The sequence below is a fragment of the Solanum lycopersicum genome, chromosome 1 (genome assembly GCF_036512215.1).
Source record: "Solanum lycopersicum chromosome 1, SLM_r2.1".
Taxonomy (NCBI): Eukaryota; Viridiplantae; Streptophyta; class Magnoliopsida; order Solanales; family Solanaceae; genus Solanum; species Solanum lycopersicum.
The window spans coordinates 81,589,584-81,612,317 of record NC_090800.1 but is presented as its reverse complement, the minus strand read 5'-3'; the positions used below and the strand labels follow the sequence as shown (position 1 = coordinate 81,612,317).

At 29.6% G+C, this 22,734-nt stretch overlaps 3 protein-coding genes across 3 annotated transcripts; all 3 read right to left on the bottom strand.

The window, feature by feature from the left end:
* Positions 1 to 1,991: 1,991 nt before the first annotated feature.
* On the bottom strand, positions 1,992 to 5,451 carry LOC101263847 ((+)-neomenthol dehydrogenase). The gene is made up of 5 exons (XM_019216012.3): positions 5,294 to 5,451; positions 4,785 to 5,037; positions 3,540 to 3,641; positions 3,031 to 3,210; positions 1,992 to 2,547 (listed from the first exon to the last, which is right to left on the bottom strand). Exons 1-5 carry the CDS (start codon positions 5,326 to 5,328, stop codon positions 2,170 to 2,172), a joined length of 948 nt encoding a protein of 315 aa, XP_019071557.1. The 5' UTR covers positions 5,329 to 5,451; the 3' UTR covers positions 1,992 to 2,169.
* Positions 5,452 to 6,670: 1,219 nt separating this feature from the next.
* LOC109118691 ((+)-neomenthol dehydrogenase-like) lies at positions 6,671 to 12,550 on the bottom strand. Its single transcript, XM_019216009.3, has 5 exons — positions 12,230 to 12,550; positions 11,872 to 12,130; positions 9,392 to 9,493; positions 9,093 to 9,278; positions 6,671 to 7,189 (listed from the first exon to the last, which is right to left on the bottom strand). The coding sequence occupies exons 1-5, from the start codon at positions 12,262 to 12,264 to the stop codon at positions 6,812 to 6,814; spliced, it is 960 nt and encodes a 319-aa protein (XP_019071554.2). The 5' UTR covers positions 12,265 to 12,550; the 3' UTR covers positions 6,671 to 6,811.
* Positions 12,551 to 19,731: 7,181 nt separating this feature from the next.
* Positions 19,732 to 21,667, bottom strand: LOC101261456 ((+)-neomenthol dehydrogenase-like). The gene is made up of 5 exons (XM_019216006.3): positions 21,464 to 21,667; positions 21,100 to 21,358; positions 20,922 to 21,023; positions 20,639 to 20,824; positions 19,732 to 20,532 (listed from the first exon to the last, which is right to left on the bottom strand). The coding sequence occupies exons 1-5, from the start codon at positions 21,496 to 21,498 to the stop codon at positions 20,155 to 20,157; spliced, it is 960 nt and encodes a 319-aa protein (XP_019071551.2). The 5' UTR covers positions 21,499 to 21,667; the 3' UTR covers positions 19,732 to 20,154.
* Between the last annotated feature and the right edge of the window lie 1,067 nt (positions 21,668 to 22,734).

Sequence of the window (22,734 nt, the reverse complement as noted above, 5' to 3'; positions counted from 1 at the left end):
TTCATTTGCAGTGCTTTTATTCCTTTAGTAAAATGTTCTACTGATATATGATAGGGATGTTCATTGTTATTTTTTACCTATATTTTCACCTATGATCAGATTTAACATGCATTTTTTCTTTTTCCGAGTTGAATATCCGATTAGTGCGTAGCACAACATACGTATCTGTTGGAGTCAATTGATATTATTGTTACATTTATTACATCTAATCATAGAATGAACATAAAAATTGACGTACCCATTCCTTAATGTGTATTTCTTATGTCCTTTTCAAGGATAAATAGTAAATGAAAGGGGTGCAGCTGATTCAAAAGTTTGTTTTCTGGTTATAGTGAATTTGCTGTGTTTTTGTTATAAATCTAATTCAGATAGGTAAAATATAATTTTTGAATATTACATACAGATATCATTGACATTACCAATTCAAAATTCATTCGAACATCACAAGCATAATTTTTTTTCTGTTTCTTTTCGAACTTAAAACTCTGAAACATGGAAATGAAAGGTGCCATCTAATATCATACCCAAATAGAAAACCGGTCTAGACATCATATTTTGACTGGGAGGAACTGAATATATAATTTTTAGGCTTTTGTAAAATTATAGTAGCGTAAATACAAATAGTCGATGTAACAAAATATTGAGGGTGTAATATAAAAAAACAAGATCTCTTTTGAGTTTGTCGTACTTTACTCAATTTGTGATAGTTAACATATTATGCCAACAAATATACCCTTCATGTATGAAGAAGTTGATAAGACTAAAATATTTTTTTAAGGTATTTCAAACCGAGCTAATGTAGACAATTTAGGACTCATATCTCATAATGTCGATGACTTAAAACTTTGATTAGGTTGGATAGTAATTTAAGAATTTTGAATTCACTTGCTTACACATTCATTTGTTATTGTAGAGTTACTTTACAATAAGTGTCATTAAAAATGTAATCAATGTGTTCTACTATTTAGTGAGTTTGTGATTTAAAATGTAACCAATGTGTTCTTCCCTTCAACATTCTTCATTGGACAAACATATTGTGTAGATATATATGTTGTACAAGGCCCTCTTACGGCCTATGTTATGGGCTATGCTCCTTCCATACAATTTTCTATTGCTTTCTCATATAGTGTTGTATTGACAAAATATTCGGCACGATAATTTCATTTACTTTTCTTTACATAGTTAAATATAAATATATTTATAGTTCACATTTCAAAGCTCTTATTATTGATTATGTTAATAAAATTTTAAACAATTTCATTTTTTAAAATTTTTTTAATGCATTTATTCTCGAATAAAGATTGAGCAACCTTAAGGAAAATGTAGTTCTTGATTCATAGCGATCGTAGCATAACCAAATAAAAAAAAATTAGCACAAAAAAAATAAATGATGTTTTTTTTACTATAAGAGTACTCAATATCAAAATAATTATAAATATTATAATTTAGAGTTTTTATTTTTGTTATTTTTATTAGTGTGGTATTCTTATAGACCTACTGCATTTATCGTTAAAGTAACATTATTATTTATAATCATAAAATTTTAATAAAATGTTAGTAATGTATGTGCAATATATTACCTTGGATATTATATAAAAAAAATAATATATTATTATGAAGATTTGAACTCAATATTCTAATACTTTCTAAATTTTCGTGACTCAAAAATTTTTGTATCGAAAAAAGATTTTACGAGTCTCATTTTTGAGATAATGTGGATCTAAAAAAAGATTATATTCATAGTTACGCCTTACTCATCGTAAAATTTTTCATAAAAAACATAATTTAAAAAGTTGATTAGTGTGAGAAGTAGAACATAACGTAACAGAGTTTTAATACAATGGTCTCACATTCATTAATTTTAAAGACCACTCGTGAAAGATCGACCAATTGAAAAATGTATTCGAAACCGAATCAATAGTATTAGTGGAATTAATTAACTTATCATCCCTAAAAAAACATAATGAAATAATAATATATAAGAAGCTATATCAAAATAAGTAATCCCATATATTAGAAAGAAGAAATGCAATTCTTTAAAACCAAATTAAACATAACAATAGAGTGAGTTCTAAGGTGAACCCCTATCCTTATTTAAGGACTAAATATCGAAATATTGAATTCTATCGAATCCACGAACAATTAAAAATATTTGAATGGATCAAATGTTCAAAAAAGAGTGACCTCTTGTCTGTAAAAGAAGAGGCCAGAAGGTCCATCATTTGGCAACAAAGCAAGTTTCACAAAGCTTTCAGCACCTTCTTCAGCAGTTAAATTCCCGGTATTAGCATTTACGTCTGTTTTGCAATAGCCAGGGCACACCGAATTAACGCGAAAATTCGGATATTTTGTAGCTAAAATTCTTGTATAGGCAATCAAGGCTGCTTTTGAGACTCTGTAAGCTGTGAAATTAGTTGGCCATCCTTTGGATTCAATTGCATTTTCTGTAAAATCTTTGAGAAATTCATTCAACACTTGCTCCACCTTATCTTCTGTTAGGCTTTTTGCATCACTTAGCACTTTTTTAGCCCATTCGTTGCGCAATAGCTGTAGAGAATAACAATTAATATCCAAAACAATAAATTGGATCACTTGTTTCTAATAAACCTTAGCGGAAAAACAGTCCAAAAGAAGAATATAAGAACAAAATTTAAGGAAAAAAGGATAAATATAGCCTCAAACTATCGTAAATCATATGCAAATATCCTCCGTCATACTTTTAGGACATTGATATTCTGTCTTTAAAAGACTAGAGCATATATATATATATATATATATACTCTTTATACTAACGGATAGATACTTGTCATAATCTTATCCACCGACCTGACATTTATTAAATATCAAATCGACGAATAAGATTGCACCACGTGTCCCTATTTAGTTGAGTGAAGGCCACATATGCTTTAGCTTTTGAATGATAGGAGCACTAATGTCCTAAAAGTATAACGAAAGATACATATCATTTACAATAATTTGAGGATATATTTGTTATTTTTTCCCATAAAATTATAGCGAAACTATCGTTACCTTTAGCTTCCCTAAGAAAGAAGCAACATTAACAATCCTTGGTGAATTAGAGAGTTGAAGGAGAGGAGCAAATGCTTCAATCGTTCTTTTTGCACCATAGTAGTTTGTCTCCACACATTGTTTTGTCAACTCATAATTTGTTGTAATTTCAGGATATGATTTCATTGTACCTCCATCTTCCTGCATAGTAATTAATTAATAATAAGGATCGATATTGTGACTAGCATTTAAATTTTTCCTCCGTCTCATTTTATATAGTACCATTTAACTCGCACGGAATTTAAGAAATAAATGAAGACTTTGAATTGTTTATCAAATTATTCTTTAAAAATGGACTCACTTTTCTCTATCTTCATAAATGTATTAAAGTAATATTTAAGCCTTTAAATACTTATCATATAAGAAAATGTGATATTATTTTTGAAACTGACTAAAAAAAAAATGATGTCACATAAAATGAAACGGAGGGAGTAACAGAATATATTAGAATTGGAAAATATATATCTTACTCCATTTTCAGTAGAAACGGTAAAGAGATCTCCTTCTATTATCTCTTTTAGTACAAGGACATCTCCTTCTACCATTAATCCACCAATTCCTGCGTTGTTAATCTGCAAACCATAAATTCATAATTTCTTATTTCTCTCAACAATAATTAGGAAAAAATTTAAAAAATGTTATTAGATTAATTTTTTTTTTAATATATACATAAATTGAGAATATAATTTTGTCAGTATCATTTCCGTATATTATAAAAGGAAAAAGGGTAAAAAATATCCCTTACCTTTGATCTATTAGTTCATTATGCCCTCGCTGTTAAAATGAAGTTATTTTTGCCCCTGCCGTTACTAATTTCATCATTTATGCCCCTCTGTTGATGGAAATATCCATATTGACTTAAATTAACCAAAATTCATAACCCATTCTCTTTTTAAATTCATGCCCGACCCATCTAAAAACTTGACCAATATGTTTTAAAAATATTGCACATGGATTTACCTATTTTTGTGGATCTTAAAGATATTATATCTTTTCCTCACCAGGAAAATTATTTTATTTTTTTTTAAAAAATACTATAGTATATGGTTGGGTATGTTATAAGATCTCAAGGAACATAATAAACATTTTGGACCTAAACAAAACTGAATAGTGTACAACATTTACGTGTCCCTTACAAAAGATGTTAATTAAATGAATAAATTTGCTTAGATTATCATATTTATTCTTTGATTTCAATTTAATACTATTCTATTTTTACTATATTAATCTTTTCTTTTCACGTCTATTGAGTAAGAAAAGATACGAAAATTAATAATACTAGTTAATTATCTGTTGATTTTAAACTATTTATTTTTAATAAAAACAATAAGTAAAATTGACCAGAGAGAGTATTAAATGCATTGCAACTTGATTAATTAACAACACGGCTATGAAACTTGTAATGTTCAATTTTCTTAGAAAGACATTTAATAAACTTAATTATAAGATTATTTGTCTGTATTTTTATTTACTTCTTAAACGTATGATTTAACTAATACTCCAAAATATGTAATATTTCCATTATAAATCATACTTTTAATTAATATTTCACAAATTGGATGATGAGATTTTGAGTTTATCAGTTTTACAAACTCTTAAAAAAAATTATGCTACGAAATTTTATATAAGTTATTTATATCGTAATTTTTTTTAACATCGATAAAATATGTGTTGAAGCTAATGAATTTTACCGAACTCGTATAAATAGTAGTTACCAGAATATCAAGCCTCCCAAATTTTGTGTTGATGAAATCCACAAGAGAAGAAATACTAGCTGGATCCATAATATCAAGTTGATGAAACAAAACTTGATCATTAGTAAAGTTTGACTCCTTTTTAAGCCTTTCAATAGCTTCAATCCCTCTTTTTTCATCTCTTGATGTCAACACTACCACTACTCCTTTGCTTGCTAATTGCTTGCATGTTTCATATCCTAGTCCTTTATTTCCCCCACTCACCACTGCATACCTGACCATACCATATATATCGAAAATATTTAAATTATATACATCGATACTATAATATTTTCTACACTAACAATGTAGATCTTATAGATCGATGACACATTAGATGACCTAGTTACAACATCAAATACATAGAACTTACCAAAAAAGTATACATATAGAAAAAAATAACTAGGCGATTATATATATACCTTGTGCTCTCAGAACTTACCAAAAAATTATACATACAGAAAAAAATAACTACGCGATTATATATATACCTTATGCTATCAACGCTGGTGATTTTTTCTGCCATTGTTGGAAGTTGCAGTATAAGTAGCTAGCTAATTTAGATGTGGAGATTCTTTGCTAATTGCTATATGTTGTGTTCTTTTTATTTAGGCGGAGTGTGTGTATTTATATATGTATGAAATGTTAGTGTATTGTCCTGTTTTTAGTGCACGTTACTAAAAAGCCTAAAAATTATTATTAAGCATTTCTTAATCATTACTCTATTATATATTCAACTTGCTATATATATATATATATAATTATGATTATAATTACTCCGTATTTTTTATGCGCGCACACACTAAGCATCTTCCTAAAGGGAAAATTTTATGACAAACTGAATTTATGAAATAATATTATATGGGTATAGTTAGATAATTACATTCTATGAGTATAGTTTAGTTTGTTATGTAGCTTTTAATTCGTAACATTATTTTTAATTTGTACTATACTTTACTTTTCTATTAAATAATAACAGTAGCCCTAAATACGGTAACAAACATTTACATAATCCCATTATTTAAGAAAAACATTCAAAATCAAATATTTTCTCAAAAAAGAATTCTATAGCGACTGAAAGACCATAAAACTTGTTTCCGGAAAACTTAACTCTTTAGTGTATATAAAGTTTATATACGAAGGTAAATAAATTGAATATAAATTGTTTAATTTGTATCGAATTGTAAAGTAATTATTATATACACATACAAATAATTGTATATGTATGAATAAAAATATGAATATAGTACTTATATATACACAAATCCCTCAAGCAGTTTTGTATATAATAACGTAAAATACAAAAAAAACAACAAAGTATCATACAAATAATTGTATCACATTTTTTAAAATAATCAATTATATACATATATTATAACTAGTTGAATATAAAAAAATTTATATATGCATAAACAAAGTTTATATACGAATGTAAATAAAATGAATATAAATATATTCAAAATGTTGTATATGTATAAACAAATTTATATACGAATGTAATTGTTTGATTTGTATCAAATTGTAAAATAATTATTATATACATATACAATTACTTGTATATGTACAAATAAAAATAAAAATATAGTACTTGTATATACACAAATTGCTCAAGCAGTTTTGTATATAATAATGTAAAATACAGAAAATTTGTGATTTTAAATAAATTATTATACAAATAATTGTATCAATTTTTATTAAAGTAATTCAAAAACTTAAAATATGAATATAACAACACAAATACATTGATCAGTTTTTGTATATAATAATTCAATGTACAAATGACAAATATTCATACCGAATGAAGGAAGTAATTCTTAGTTTTGAACCTGTTTTTAGTGTCATTGCGCGCGTTGACAAAAGCACGCTGCTAAAAGCATAAAATTTCAAACATTTCTTCACAAAATTCAATGTGTGCAATACAATGTTACGATGAAAAAAAATTTGACAAGAATTTAAACGTTATGATTTTTGAATCGATACAATTATTGATAGTTGAATTAGCTAAATATTCAAAAAGAGGTGACATCCTTTCTGTAAAAGAAGAGGCCAGAAGGTCCATCATTGGGCAACAAAGCAAGCTTCACCAAGCTTTCAGCACCTTCTTCAGCAGTTAAACTTCCAGTATATGCAGTCATGTCTGTACCACAATAGCCAGGGCACACCGAATTAACGCGAAAATTCGGATATTTTGAACCTAAAACTCTTGTGTAGGCAATCAACGATGCTTTTGACACTTTGTAAGCTGCAAAGTAAGTTGGCCATCCTTTGGATTCAACTGAATTTTCTATAAAATCTTTGAGAAATTCATTTAACACTTGCTCCACCTTTTCTTCTGTTAGGCTCTTTGCATCACTTAGCACTTTTTTAGCCCATTCGTTACACAATAACTGTAGAGAAAAGAAGGAGATTGAAAATCACTAAGTTAATTATAGTTAGCAATTCTGTTCAATGATCTATTGTCCACAATCTTATATTTCTAATACATAGCTCGACAGGGTGGCTTCCTAATCATATGAAACAATTTTACCAGTTACGCTCGATCATACTCCCCTTCGAAAATAATACTAAAATTACATGATTGATGATGAGTGCATTTTTTTTTCACTTTTAAGACTAACATAGAGTAAATAATTGTAAGAACTAATAGTGATTTAAGTACAAATCCCCAATATTATATATAATATAGTAGTTAGAAATATGAAAATGAATTCCCTAGAGATATATTAAATTAAGATTCACTTTATTATTTGATCTCAGATTGATATCATGAAATGTATTAAATAGCTTATCATGTGTAAGGTTGTTGGTGATCTTGTTGATTTTTCAGTCATTACATTATTGTGTTTAGTAATACCTAATCTTGTGTTGTCAGAGATAAATTATTTAAGATGAGTGTCAATTAATTTAGGCTACAATAAAGTTGGATATAAGCTCGTTTACAACAGTATATTTAGTGTAACTTTTCAAAAAAATATGAAAAAAGCAGTGTGTATATCATTTTAGTGCAGCTAGTGAAAAAAAAAGAGAGTATTTATGATATATAAGACAATTTAGTATATGAAAAATGAAATTTAAATCTATTTCTAATTGGGGTTAATGAAACTCGTATACACTAAGAACAAGTATATAATTCATTATGTAAAAATAAACCCAAAGTCAACAAAAAAGTATCAGCAAATTTGAATAGACAAAGATATAGGTTCAACGCCAATTATTAAAGGCATAATATATAAATATGTCCATTAACTTGACTTCAAATTACATTTATATTCTTCAATTTTGGATATGCACAAATAGACACTTAAATTTATATAAAGTTGAACAAATAGACATATATGTCCTACATGTCATTTTTTGTCCTACGTGGTGTCCTAGTACGTGTATTGTGTCATGTAGGACTCATGTATTTATTTATTTAAAAGTTGAATAATTAAAGTGTTTGTTTGTACATTATGAAAATTAAAAGTCAAAATTAAAATTTGAAGTCAAGTTTAAGATCCAGCACATGTATTATGTCATTATTTCATTGGCATCATTAATTTATAGCCTACTCATCAAGACGTATCTTGAGAATTACATGTCATGATGTCAATTCAATATTTTAATGTCATTATTTCATTGGCATAATTAATTTATAGCCTACTCATCAAGACGTATCTTGAGAATTACATGTCATGATGTCAATTCAATATTTTAATGTCATTATTTCATTGGCATGATTAATTTATAGCCTACTCATCAAGACGTATCTTGAGAATTACATGTCATGATGTCAATTCAATTATTTTAAAAGCACAATAAATTTTTTGCTAAAATCTTTAAAAGGTCGACCTCGTCACATTTTTTAAATAGAAAAAAAACAAACTAATTTCGATGTCAAGTTTTCAATTAAAAAAAATTCTAAAACAATAATTAGAAAAAACTAGAATAGAATATATCTAGTGAAATAATAACAAAAACTAATTAACAAAGGTAAGATAGGGTAGGCAATTTCAAAGAATATTAAATAAGTCAAAAAATAGTGGAAATTAATCAGTTGTTATAAATCAAGAACAGGATACGAGAATTAAGAAGCAGTAAATTTTAAGAGTAATTTTACCAAATCTCTCTTTTTAAATATAGGTCATCTAAGCATTAAAAAATGAATACTCCTATTTAATAGTAAGGGCAAAATAAACACAAAATAACAATTTATCCGTTGATTTTATATACTAGATAAATATCATTGAACATCTAAAAATAATATAGTAGACAAATAAAAATAAACAGATATAATATTTAGTTAATTACCTTCAACTTTCCTAAGAAAGAAGCAACATTAACAATCGTTGGTGAATTGGAGAGTTGAAGGAGAGGGATAAATGCTTCACTCATCCTTTTTGCACCATAAAAGTTTGTCTCTATGCATTGTTTTGTCAACTCATAATTTGTAACGATACTTTCAATTGATTTCTCCACAACACTTTCGTCCTCAACCTACATAATTAATTAAACGATTTTAGGTATGGATCAACTTTAATCTGTGTACTACTATGTTAGAACATATATATAATTATTATTATTTTTTAAAATGAAATAATTTGCATTACTTCATTTTCAGTAGAAATGGTCTCGAAATCTCCTTCAATTAAATTTTTTAGTATAACAAGATTTCCTTCCACCATTAATCCACCAACCCCTGCGTTGTTAACCTGCAAATTAAGGTATTTATAAATTCTCATTTCTTTAACGAATATAAATTGATTGATGAAACGAAAGGAATCAAATTAAAGAACTTAATTCAGAAAGAGTGTAACTAGTGGAATAATTCACGATTTATCATGGTAAAATAATTCATATAGATTTCTGAATTATTTTTATAATAAGTAGTCTCCATATTAATTTTGTTGTTTAATTAGGACTAAAAAATTTATTTCTTGGTCTAATTTTTTATCGAGAAAATGTCGCTAAATGTGGGAGTATTTCTAAATTAGAAGAGATTAATACTTTTTCCAACCAATACTCATCAACCGAAGTAACTCTCTCTGTTTATTTTTGTTTGTCATTTATTTTTAACATATATATTTTTTCATTTTTACTTGTCACTTTTATTATATTAATAAAAAATAATTATATTTTTTCATGTTTTATCATAAACATTAAATAATGTAAGTAGAATTTTGAGAAAACAATAAATAATCTCTCTTTTTTCTTTATGTGGTTAAAATAGAGTCAATTTATCAGACAAATGAGAGATAAGAAAATGACAATTACTATTGAAGGGTGTTATAGGAAATAAAAAAATCAAATAAAATAGAAGACCAAATCAATTCAAAGAAAATTAAAGAAGTTGATATTCTTTTTAGTTATTTGATTTAAAAATTTTAGAACTGGCATAATAACTTTGATTTAAATTTTAAGTAAAAATTAATTGAAAAGATTAAATTAAATCAGTTATATAAAACTTTTATATTAGTTAAATTTTCATGACATAGTTTTATGAGAATAATATTAAAAAATCTTGGTTGCATATTTTACCGCCACTATATAAAAAATTGACTGTCTTTTTGTGTTACATGCGATGAGCTTGATCTCCACTAGGAAAAGAATGTTTATTAAAATAAATTGCACTTAATTTTGTAGATCTCAAGGACAAGGACAATATATTTTACACCCTATCAGGAAAATAATATTATACGCACTCCGTTCCATATTAGTGGTCTGTTATATTATTTTAAGATATTTAATAATATTTGTTTATTTTATTAAATTAATAAATAATTTTATAATTTATTTTTATTATTAATTATAATAATTTTTCTCTTACGTGTTTTAAGATAATATATTTATATATTAAAAGGTAATATAGTAAAATTATTCTTTTATTTATATTTTTTGCATTTAAAAAAGAATGATTTTCTTTTGTTTTTAGCTTGTTTCAAAAAGAATGATTTATTTCCTTTTTTGATAATACTTTATTCTCAATTTTTCACATGACATGTTTAATATCACAATATTAAATGACAATTTTATATATTTTGACATAACTTTAATTTAGAACCACAAAAATGAAGAATTTTTTTATTTTCTAAAATTCCGTGACAAATTAAATTAGAACATTTTTTTTAAACGGAGAGAATAATTTTTAAGAAGTATGTAAAAATTAATAACGAACAACTATTATGAGATATTCTCACTATTGACTTGACACATCCAAAAATAAAAAATAAAAAAAATTATTGGGGATAATATTAATACTATTTTATCCATACCTCAACTTTAAGTATTTGATTCCCCTAAAAATTCTCCAATTTTATCCATATTCGTACTATCATTCCACTTTGAATTTGTTAATTTTTATGAATCTTAATAAATAAATGTGGTTATATTTGTATTATTTTTATTCCCAACCCGCTCAATCAATGAAGATGAATAATTAAGATTTACAACAACTTTTTGATATTATAAATTAAGATGTATATTCAAATCGTTTATCACTATTACATTTATTTTCACTTTTTTTAATGATACTTTCTCTTTTAATTGTTAAGATTTATTATTATCAACTCTCATCATTTATCACTATCATAATCTCAATCACAAGCACACATCACGTTAGTCAATCATCATAGTCACAATTTGCTAGTATTTTTAGTTATCAATATAATATTACCCATTGTTAACCATTATTATGGGTTAGTCAATCATCATAGTCACAATTCACTAGTATTTTTATTCATCAATATGAGCCATTGTTAACTATTATTATGGGTTAGTCAATTATCATACCCACAATCACCACGGCTAGCAATTACCATCACCACTGCTCATATAATTTCCTTAAAATATTGAATTAGTATCACATCAATTTAGTAGCTTATTTTAATTTTAAAATTTCCTAATTTTCGAATAAAAACAGGTTTTATACATTCAAATGATGAAAAGTATATACTTTTTGTTATTTAACATCCAGACACTTATATGTTAATGTATATCTCAATATTTGAATATATGTATTTAAATTCAAACACTTTAATTTTTTTAAAAGTAAGTCGTCTGTCTAAGTGATGGAGTGATAAATATTACTTACCAAAATATCGAGCCTTCCAAATTTTGTTTTGATAAAGTCCACAAGAGAAGAAATACTAGCTGGATCCATAACATCAAGTTGATGAAACAAAATGTGATCATTATTATTAGTAATGTTTAACTCCTTTTTAAGCCTTTCAATAGCTTCAATCCCTCTCTTTTCATCTCTTGATGTCAACACTACCACTAATCCTTTGCTTGCTAATTGCTTGCATGTTTCATATCCTATTCCTTTGTTTCCTCCGGTCACTATTGCATACCTGATCATACCAGATACCAGTATTGCTCAGATATGCGTAACAAAATTTAAATTATATACACTGATAGTAAAAAGATTAGCTACTCATAATTTAAATTACCTTTTGCTTTGGAGGGTGCTGATTTCCTCTGCCATTGTTGAAAGGATAATTGTTAGATCTAGATTCTTGATATTTAGTCTTTTGGTCTAACAGTGTATTGGTTTGGTACAAGTAATGTACAAGATAGAATTATATAATAATGGAGGTCGCCGGCTAACTATATTCTACTTTATTTCTTATGTCTAGATTAACAATAGTACAATTATTAGTTTGAGGCAAGTCAAATATGATGTTCTAACACCATCTCTGATCCACGTCTATATTACTGTCCATTTTTTATATTTAGAGAGTAAAATAAATTGAGCTCTCCGATCACATTCTATTTCACTCTTTATTCTCCATTTATATAGATTTAAATTTGGAGAAATACTATTCACACTCTCATGATTATTTTATTATTATTTTTATTATTTTATAATTTATATATTATTTTTCATATAAGACCATTAATTAAAAATTTAATATATGTTTTTTAAATGTAATATAGTATTTAGAAATTATATTATTTAACATATACTATTTTCGTTTCGAGTTAATAAAATTTTATCTTTTTTTTTACAAAAATTTCGTCACTTAAATATTATTTATATTATTATTAATTGTCACTATGATGAATGCACAATATTAAAATGATAAGATTAAATTTTTATTTAAAAATATAATACATAATATAATAATTTAAATACGAGATAACACAATACATAATATGATAGATTTATACATCAATTTTGGTTGCAATTTATGTCCACTAATTTGTATATTATTAATATTTATTTGCAACTCCTGTTATTTAGAAATTTAGAATAAAAATAAAATTTTAAACTAAATAAAAATTTTGAAAATTAAAAATAAAAATTTATTTTACATCTAAATTATACATAATATGATAGTTTTATACATCAATTTTTGTTGCAATTTATGTCCACTAATTTATATATTATTAATATTTATTTGCAACTCCTGTTGTTTAGAAATTTAGAATAAAAATAAAATTTTAAACTAAATAAAAATTTTGAAAATTAAAATAAAATTTATTTTACATGTAAATTATACAAAGTGATTATTTGAAAAAAAAAGAAAAAAAATTATATTATGAAATAGAAATAATACTATGATATTGAGAAGAGAGAATTTTTATTTAAAAAAAAGTAAAATAGAAAATTGAGTTAAAATTGATTTTCTGTAAAATATAGAACTCTATATTTGGAGAGTAAATAGAGGGTAGAGTTGGAAATGCCTTAAAGGACATTTCACTCATACAGATTTTGGAGCTAGACGGAGGTTATGGATTTGGATGAACCGACAAGCTTTTCTATAGACTGTATAAATTATAGAAACTTATATATAAAAACTAGTGAATTCACTAACAAAATTGATTAACAACTTAATAATAAAAAAAAGAATGTGAAAATATTTTTCACATTCTTAATTCTATATCCAAGTCTTCAAAGTAGAACCTTAATTATAGTTATATTGGTGTTACTCCAACTACTAATTAAGCCTTAAGCGATGTGAAAAAGCCAGATATTTCCTTTTAGATAAAATAAATATATTATTAATTTTTTCAACTATATACGCTTTGACTATTATTTATTCATATAGAGTAATAAAAAGCAAGTTGACCAAATCACTATTTTCTGTTACCATTATTATTCTAACATGCTTATTCACAAATTTCAAAATGCATGTGTTTGCGGTTTACGTTTACGGAGTATTATTTTAAATATAAATACTAATTGCCTACATGAAGTCTTTTTCTTGGAGAGCTCTGCCATGTTAAAGCACAATTTGACTAAATTTCATTAATTTATGCTTAATTATTAATGTTATATTTGTTGCTCGAATTCTTTTATTTTAAAAATAGGCATGTTAGGTAGGGTTCAGGCTACAAATTCATCGATTAATATTAAGGAATCATTTGATAGAGTATATTAACAAAAATAATATATGCATTAGTTATACGTATTAGTAGTTTTTTGTTTGGTGTATCTTTTCATGCTACTATTGTATATTAAGGAGTGTATTACTAAATGGATTTTTAAGTATTAGAACACAGGATATAATACATGCATTATTATGGTTAAAGACTCAATTACCATTCAAAACATTTTTATATCTTTTCCATCATAATCGTGAAAATACTTTTGTAAACAAATATTTTTATGCGATGCATATCATTTTTAACATAGAAAATCAAACAATACGTAAGAAATAATCTATGCATATCTAGCGCAAGTATAACTAATGCAAACATTACTAATCATGCAAGTAATGCTAATATATTCTATTGACCATTATTTTTATAAACTTTATCAACCGACGCATTAAAGCATACAAATTGAACAAGACGACTGTTATTTCTATTTTAAAATCATATTTCCCGTCAACTTCTAGTTGTTATGATCATATGCGAAATTATGATTAGGCCGGCCTTTTGATTAAGAGTTTGGGGATTCTAAATTTCGTTCATAACCGTCAATCAATTTTGTTCGAGTTCACAAATTAATAATAAAAAAAAAGGATTATGTTTGAATTCCTTTTGATTCGACTAAAAAATTAATTTGAGATCAAATCAATCCGATATATTATATATAATTTTATAGTTTATTTTATATTCAAAAATATTTTTTTGAGTTTTTTTAAGACTTAAAATTTTGTATGGTTCAATAAATGTTACATATAGTCCATAATGTGATTCTAATTAAGCTCAATTTAAAATGAAATCAACACTAATGCTAACACCAAAAAAACAACACTAAGGATGACAATATTGTTGAATATTTGATCCTTAATTTCACATGGTTTGGACATTGTATATACATAACCTAATTTTATTTTTTCTTTAATGTCTAATCATGTAAACAATACTTACTAGACTTATTTTAGCATGATTTACTATTTTTAAATTATGATCATTTTCATATTATAACTTACTAATTTATAATATTTATTTCATACAATTTCATTATTATTTTTTATTGAATATTTTAATTCAACACTCGTCTTATCTCATATAATGTGTTATTTTCTTAAGGAACACCTTGAATAGTTATATTTTGATTGGACTAAAAACATAATTTAGAGCACAAATTGATTATATTTTTCCAACATGATCCTTCTAAAAGTGATCAAACACAAGCACTGTTAGGATCGAATTCACGCACACACACTAGATGAATGAAGAACACAAGAACTTTCTAGAGGAAGAGATGAGAAATCTAGAGAGAGAGAGAGAGAAAATCCAATATTTCGTGGTAAAACCCAATGAGTAAACTTCCACGGCGGTGAGGTATATTTATATTAATAAATCAGAGTATTTTTGGTTACAGAGAATAAATAGGAAAACCTAAAATAGAGAATAAATAGGAAAACCTAAAATAAATCAGGCTCCACTACCTAACAATTCTCCCACTTGGAGACTGACTCAGTCATCCAAAAAATACATTCTCAAAAAAAATCTCTTCATCATCAAAATCTTTACCCCACCGCAACATCTGTAGCAACAATTACAGAAGACCAACCGAGGTTTTACATAACCTCAGTTTCCCAACATCGACACATTTCATCAACATGTCTGCCGGGTTCTTTGCACCCTCTATCTTCTCCAAGCACATATCACCATCCTCCACTGCCCTGCGAGTGAAATGATATCGCCTTCTGATGTGCTTTGTCTTCGAATGATAGACTGGATTTTTCACCAATTGTATGACACTCTGGCTATCTGAGTAAAGAATCTTCTCGCTATGCTTCTTGCCCAATTCCTCAAGATAATCTGCCAGCCATATCATCTCTTTCCCAGCTTCAGCTATTGCCACATACTCAGCTTCAATAGATGAAAGAGAAACACACTTCTGAAGCCTGGACATCCAACTCACTGTTGTTCCACCTATGGTGTAAATGTACCCGGATGTACTCTTGCTCGAGTCAACATCCCCACCAAGATCAGCATCCACAAAACCTTGTAGAGTCACCTTGCCTTTGCCAAAACAAAGTGAAGTACTGGATGTACCTCTCAGATATCTCAGAAGCCACTTCACAGCTTCCCAATGCTCTTCCCAGGGTTCTCCGTGTACCTGCTAACTACTCCCACTGCATGTGCTATATCAGGTCTAGTGCAGACTATAGCATACATCAAACTACCAACTGCTGAAGCATATGGAACAAGTGCCATGTGATCACGCTCCTCGGCAGTCTTAGGTGACTGCTCCTTTGACAATTTATAGTGATTTGCCAATGGAGTAGTCCTGGGTTTAACATCATTAACCCTGAATCTGCTCAGCACCTTCTCAATGTACAACTCCTGAGATAGATTTAAAGTGCCAGCAGATCTAACCCGAGAAATCTTCATCCCCAAAATCTGTTTTGCTGGACCCAAATCTTTCATCTCAAACGCTGCAGACAACCTTGTCTTCAGATTGTTAATCTCCCTCATACTAGATCCTGCAATCAACATATCATCCACATACAAGAGTATAAAGACATATGAATCAGTGTATTTCTTGAAGTAACAACAAGGATCCTTTTCAGCTTTGCAGAATCCACTCTTGGTCATGAAGGAGTCAAACTTCTTGTACCACTGCCTTGGTGCTTGCTTTAGTCCATACAAGCTCCTGGTGAGCTTGCACACCATGTGTTCCTTGCCTGGAACCACAAATCCTTCCGGTTGCTGCATATAGATCTCTTTGTCCAAATCTCCATGTAAAAATGCTGTTTTTACATCCATTTGCTCTAGATGCAAATTTTCCGATGCAACAATACTCAATAGAATTCGAATAGAGGTTAACTTCACAACATGAGAGAATATTTCAGCATAATCAATACCTTTCTTTTGTGAATATCCTTTAACCACTAAACGAGCCTTGAACCTTCTTTTGCCATCTGGTTCAATCTTGATTCTAAACACCCACTTGTTCAGCAAAGCTCTAACTCAGTCAACACCCATGTGTCATTCTTCTCAAGTGACCTCATCTCATTATCCATGGCTTGCTCCCACTTGATCGAATCCTCCACCTGTAGGGCCTCATCAAAAGACTCTGGTTCCCCCTCATCAGTCAGCAATACATAGTGTAATGAAGGTGCTACCTATCTGGTGCCCTGATGGATCTGGATGATCTCCTTAACACCTGCTCAGGTGTAACTTGCTGCACTTCAGATTCTTCAGTAGGAGTTGGTTGAGTATCTGCTTCGACATCTCTGGGGTTACTTTTTTCCAACTCAACCTCAACTCACACTTGCTTTGTAATCTCTAGAACCTTCTGCTCTCTGTCCTTGTACAAGACAGACTCATCAAATGTCACGTCACAATTTCTCAGGATCTTTCTGTTCTTGTCATCCCAAAATCTGTAACCAAACAAATCAGAACCATATCATATGAAGTAACACTTCACAGCCTTGGCATCAAGCTTTGTCTCTCTTTTCTGGATCAACATGAACATAAGCAGTGCAACCAAAAGTCCTCAAGTGTGAGTACTTGAGTTCTTTTCCTGTCCACACCTCCTCTGGAATCTTGAACCCTAAAGGAACTGATGGTCCCCTGTTGATCAAGTATGCAACTATGCTCACAGCATCCGCCCAAAGTGTTTTGGGCAGCCCACAATGTATCCTCATACTCCTTGCACGCTCATTAAATGTTCTGTTCATCCTCTCAGCAATTCCATTCTGTCTTGCCTTACCAGGAACTGTTCTCATCAATCTGATTCCCTCAGCTGCACAGAATGCCTTGAACTCTAATTTGTCATACTCTCCTCTATTGTCAGACCTTAGGCATTTTACTTTCAAACCGGTCTGATTCTCAACTTCAGCTTTCCACTTCTTGAAAGTTTCAAACACATCTGACTTATGCTTCAAGAAGTAAACCCATACCTTCCTGCTGAAATCATCAATGAAGGTAACATAGAATCTGGATCCTCCAAGTGATGATACTGGAGATGGTCCCCATACATCTGTATGGACCATTTCCAACCGCACTTTCTTTGGCTCTCTAGAAGTCTTTGTGAAGCTTACTCTTTTCTGTTTGCCCATAACACAGCTCTCGCAAAGACCCATATCAACAGACTTCAGACCCTCTAATGCTCCTTTTGCAACCAGCATCTTCATTCCTTTAGTATTCATGTGTCCAAGTCTGTTATGCCACAGACATGAACCGGAAGCACCTTCAGCAACAGCGGCCATGTTTATACACCCGACAGTGGTGTACAAGGTTCCAGATTTGGTGCCACGAGCTACTACCATAGCACCTTTCACGATCTTTCATGAACCTTTCCCAAACTCTGTTGCATATCACGTGCTATCTAACTGTCCAACAGAGATCAGATTTTTCTTGATCCCAGGAATATATCTGACATCCTCTAATGTCCACTGGTTTCCTGAGGTGGTCTTTATGCAAACATCCCCCTTTCCTTCAATCTCTAAGGCTTTATTGTTAGCAAGATATACTTTTCCAAAATTTCCAGATTTGAAGTTTTTGAACAACTCCTTGCTTGGAGACAAATGGAAAGATGCACTAGAATCCAAAATCCATGATTCAACCGGGCTGTTCACACTAAGTATTAGAGCATTCCCAATGTCCTCTGCTGAATTTACAGAATCATTGTCATCTCCAAATTTCTGATTCTGTTTCTTCTTTGGCTTTGTATAGTTCGTCCGAAAGTGCCCTTTTTCTCCACAGTTCCAACAAGTCACGTTTGATCTGTTCAGGGATTTTTCTCGATTCTTTGATTTTGATCGACCATGTTGATTTTGCCCTTTCGTCTTACTTCTCCCCCTTCAATCAACGCTGAGAGCACTGCCCGATGAATCTCCCACTTCTCGTTTGCGAATACTTTCGCTAAGAACAACATCACGGATTTCATCAAACTTCAGTTTCTCAGATCCACGGGAACTGCTAATCGCAGCAACAACAGTATCCCAAGAATCGGGCAGAGATGACATCAAAATCAACACCTTAATTTCATCTTCGAAATTAATATCCACAGAATTAAGTTGACTCACAATCATATTGAACTCGTTTATATGATCAGAAACCGATCCAGTTTCAGACATCTATAAATTGAACAATCTACGCATCAAATATACCTTGTTCATAGCCGATGGTTTTTCATACATGCTTGACAGTGCCTTCAACAGACCGGACGTAGTCTTCTCCTTCACGATGTTGAACGCCACGTTTCTTGACAAAGTCAACCGGATCAACCCTAGAGCCTGGCGATCCTTGAGTTTCCACTTCTCCTCCGTCATGGATTTCGGCTTCACCCCGGTCAACGGTTCGTGAAGATCTTTCTGGTATAGATAATCTTCGATCTGCATCTTCCAGAAACTGAAATCGGATCCATCAAACTTCTCGATTCCAAGCTTTGAACTATCCATCTTCAGTGATCATGTTGAATCTCCTTACCAATTGTTAGGATCGAATTCACGCACACGCACTAGATGAATGAAGAACACAAGAACTTTCTAGAGAAAGAGATGAGAAATCTAGAGAGAGAGAGAGAGAAAACCCAATATTTCGTGGTAAAACCCCGTGAGTAAACTTCCACGGCGGTGAGGTATATTTATATTAATAAATCAGAGTATTTTGGTTACAGAGAATAAATAGGAAAACCTAAAATAGAGAATAAATAGGAAAACCTAAAATAAATCAGGCTCCACTACATAACAAGCACAATACTATCATATCTTTTGAGTATCAAACACAAGCACCATACTATTATTTTTGGATTCAGACTCAAGTTCAACTTTTCTTTAGAAGTGTCTGAGCAACATGACACTTATAGTAGGCCTGTTGTTTGCAATGAAAGTAGTACAAGTAAGAATAAAACATAATCTAGCTGAATAGACAAATAATTCATACAACCAACCCGACTTATTTCTTATGGAGCAGTTGATTGATAATAAGTTATTACTTAAAAGTTGAATTAGCCAAATGTTCAAAACGAGGTGACATCCTTTCTGTAAAAGAAGAGGCCAGAAGGTCCATCATTTGGCAACAAAGCAAGTTTCACCAAGCTTTCAGCACCTTCTTCAGCAGTTAAACTTCCAGTATATGCAGTCATGTCTGTACCACAATAGCCAGGGCACACCGAATTAACGCGAAAATTCGGATATTTTGAACCTAAAACTCTTGTGTAGGCAATCAACGATGCTTTTGACACTTTGTAAGCTGCAAAGTAAGTAGGCCATCCTTTGGATTCAACTGAATTTTCTATAAAATCTTTGAGAAATTCATTTAACACTTGCTCTATCCTTTCTTCTGTTAGGCTTTTTGCATCACTTAGCACTTTTTTAGCCCATTTGTTACACAATAACTGTACATAGGAAATCGAAAATCACTCAATACCAATTGTACAAATAATATCAAAATAGTACAGCGGACAAGTAAAAATAAACAGATAAAGTATTTTAGTTAATTACCTTCAATTTTCCTAAGAAAGAAGCAACATTAACAATCGTTGGTGAATTGGAGAGTTGAAGGAGAGGGATAAATGCTTCACTCATCCTTTTTGCACCATAAAAGTTTGTCTCTATGCATTGTTTTGTCAACTCATAATTTGTAACGATACCTTCAATTGATTTCTCCACAACACTTTCTTCCTCTTCCTGCGCAATCAAGTAATTAATTAAATCATTGTACGTATCGATCAACTTTAATAACTTTTGAAAACGTAATTTTATTAATAGAAATTAAAATTCATACTTGATTTTCAGTAGAAATGGTCTCGAAATCTCCTTCAATTAAATTTTTTAGTATAACAAGATTTCCTTCCACCATTAATCCACTAACCCCTGCGTTGTTAACCTGCAAATTTGAAGTATTCACAATTTCTCATTTCTTTAAAGAATACGAAAGTGATGGAGTGATAAATATTACTTACCAGAATATCGAGCCTTCCAAAATTTGTGTTGATAAAGTCCACAAGAGAAGAAATACTAGCTGGATCCATAACATCAAGTTGATGAAACAAAATGTGATCATTATTATTAGTAATGTTTAACTCCTTTTTAAGCCTTTCAATAGCTTCAATCCCTCTCTTTTCATCTCTTGATGTCAACACTACCACTAATCCTTTGCTTGCTAATTGCTTGCATGTTTCATATCCTATTCCTTTGTTTCCACCAGTCACTACTGCATACCTGATCATACCATATACCAGTATTAGTATTGCTCAGATATGCGTAACAAAATTTAAATTATATACACTAATAGTAAAAAGATTAGCTACTCATAATTTAAATTACCTTTTGCTTTGGAGGGTGCTGATTTCCTCTGCCATTTTTTAAAGGATAATTGTTAGTTCTAAATTCTTGATATTTACCCTTTTGGTCTAACAGTGTATTGGTTTGGTACAATTTGTGCAGAAGATACAATTATATAATATAGGGAAAATGTATAAGTACCTCTCAACCTATGCTCGAAATCTCAGAGACACACTTATACTATACTAAGGTGCTATTACCTCCTGAAATTATTTTATAAGTAATTTTCTACCTTTTTTTAGCTTATGTGGCACTAGTTTGAAAAAAAAAGTCAACCATCACTGGGCCCACAAGATAGTGCCACGTAGACTAAAAAGGGGTAAAAAATTATTAATAAAATAAGTTCAGGGTAATAGGATCTTAGTATAGTATAAGTGTGTCTCTGAGATTTCGGGCATACGTTGAGGGGGTACTTGGGCATTATCCCTATAATATATAATAATAGAGGCCAGCTAACTATGTTTTGCTCTATTCCTCATGTCCATGTCAATCGTAGAATTTATTAGTCAAATATGATGTTCCAAAGGATATTTCATCAGCACGTAAACATGGAGCTAGATAGGGATTGATGGGTTTGGACAAAATTCACAAGCATTTTATAAATTTCATAATAAAATTGATTGTCAACTTAATAATAAAAGTTGACGGTAAAAATATTTTCGCATTATTATTGTTAGTTCGAACCCACTGTACCTTGTAATATTTTTCTTTAAACTCCTAACCCTACGTCACTTAGATGAATTCTATATCCAAGTCTTCCAAGTAGAACTTGTTGGTGTTACTCAACTACTGGTTAGAGTTTTGTTTTGACAAGTCAGACATTCCTTTTTAGATAAATGTATAATAATTTTTTCAAACTATATGCTCTTAGACTATTACTCATTTGTTTGTGTTAGGCCTCCGGTGTTTATAATTACCGAGTGTGAATCTTAGTCATTCAAATTTATTTTATTAAAGAGTGTAATTTTTGAGAATTAAATTTTATTTTTCAGATTCAGTTTATTAAGTTTGTTTGTTTTATTTCTTTATAAGTCTCTTAATGAATTTAAATATATCTGAATGAATCAGAGCTGTAACATACTCTTAACAAACTTAAAAAGAAGACTCATATCTTAATGACTAATGACATGTGAAATTTTTTACACAAAAAATTCAAAGAAAAAAACCAAGCCCACCAAGGTCATCTTCTCTGCCCACTCACTCAAATCGTTTTCTTTATTGTTCCCCACCCACCCAACATCTTCTACATCTTT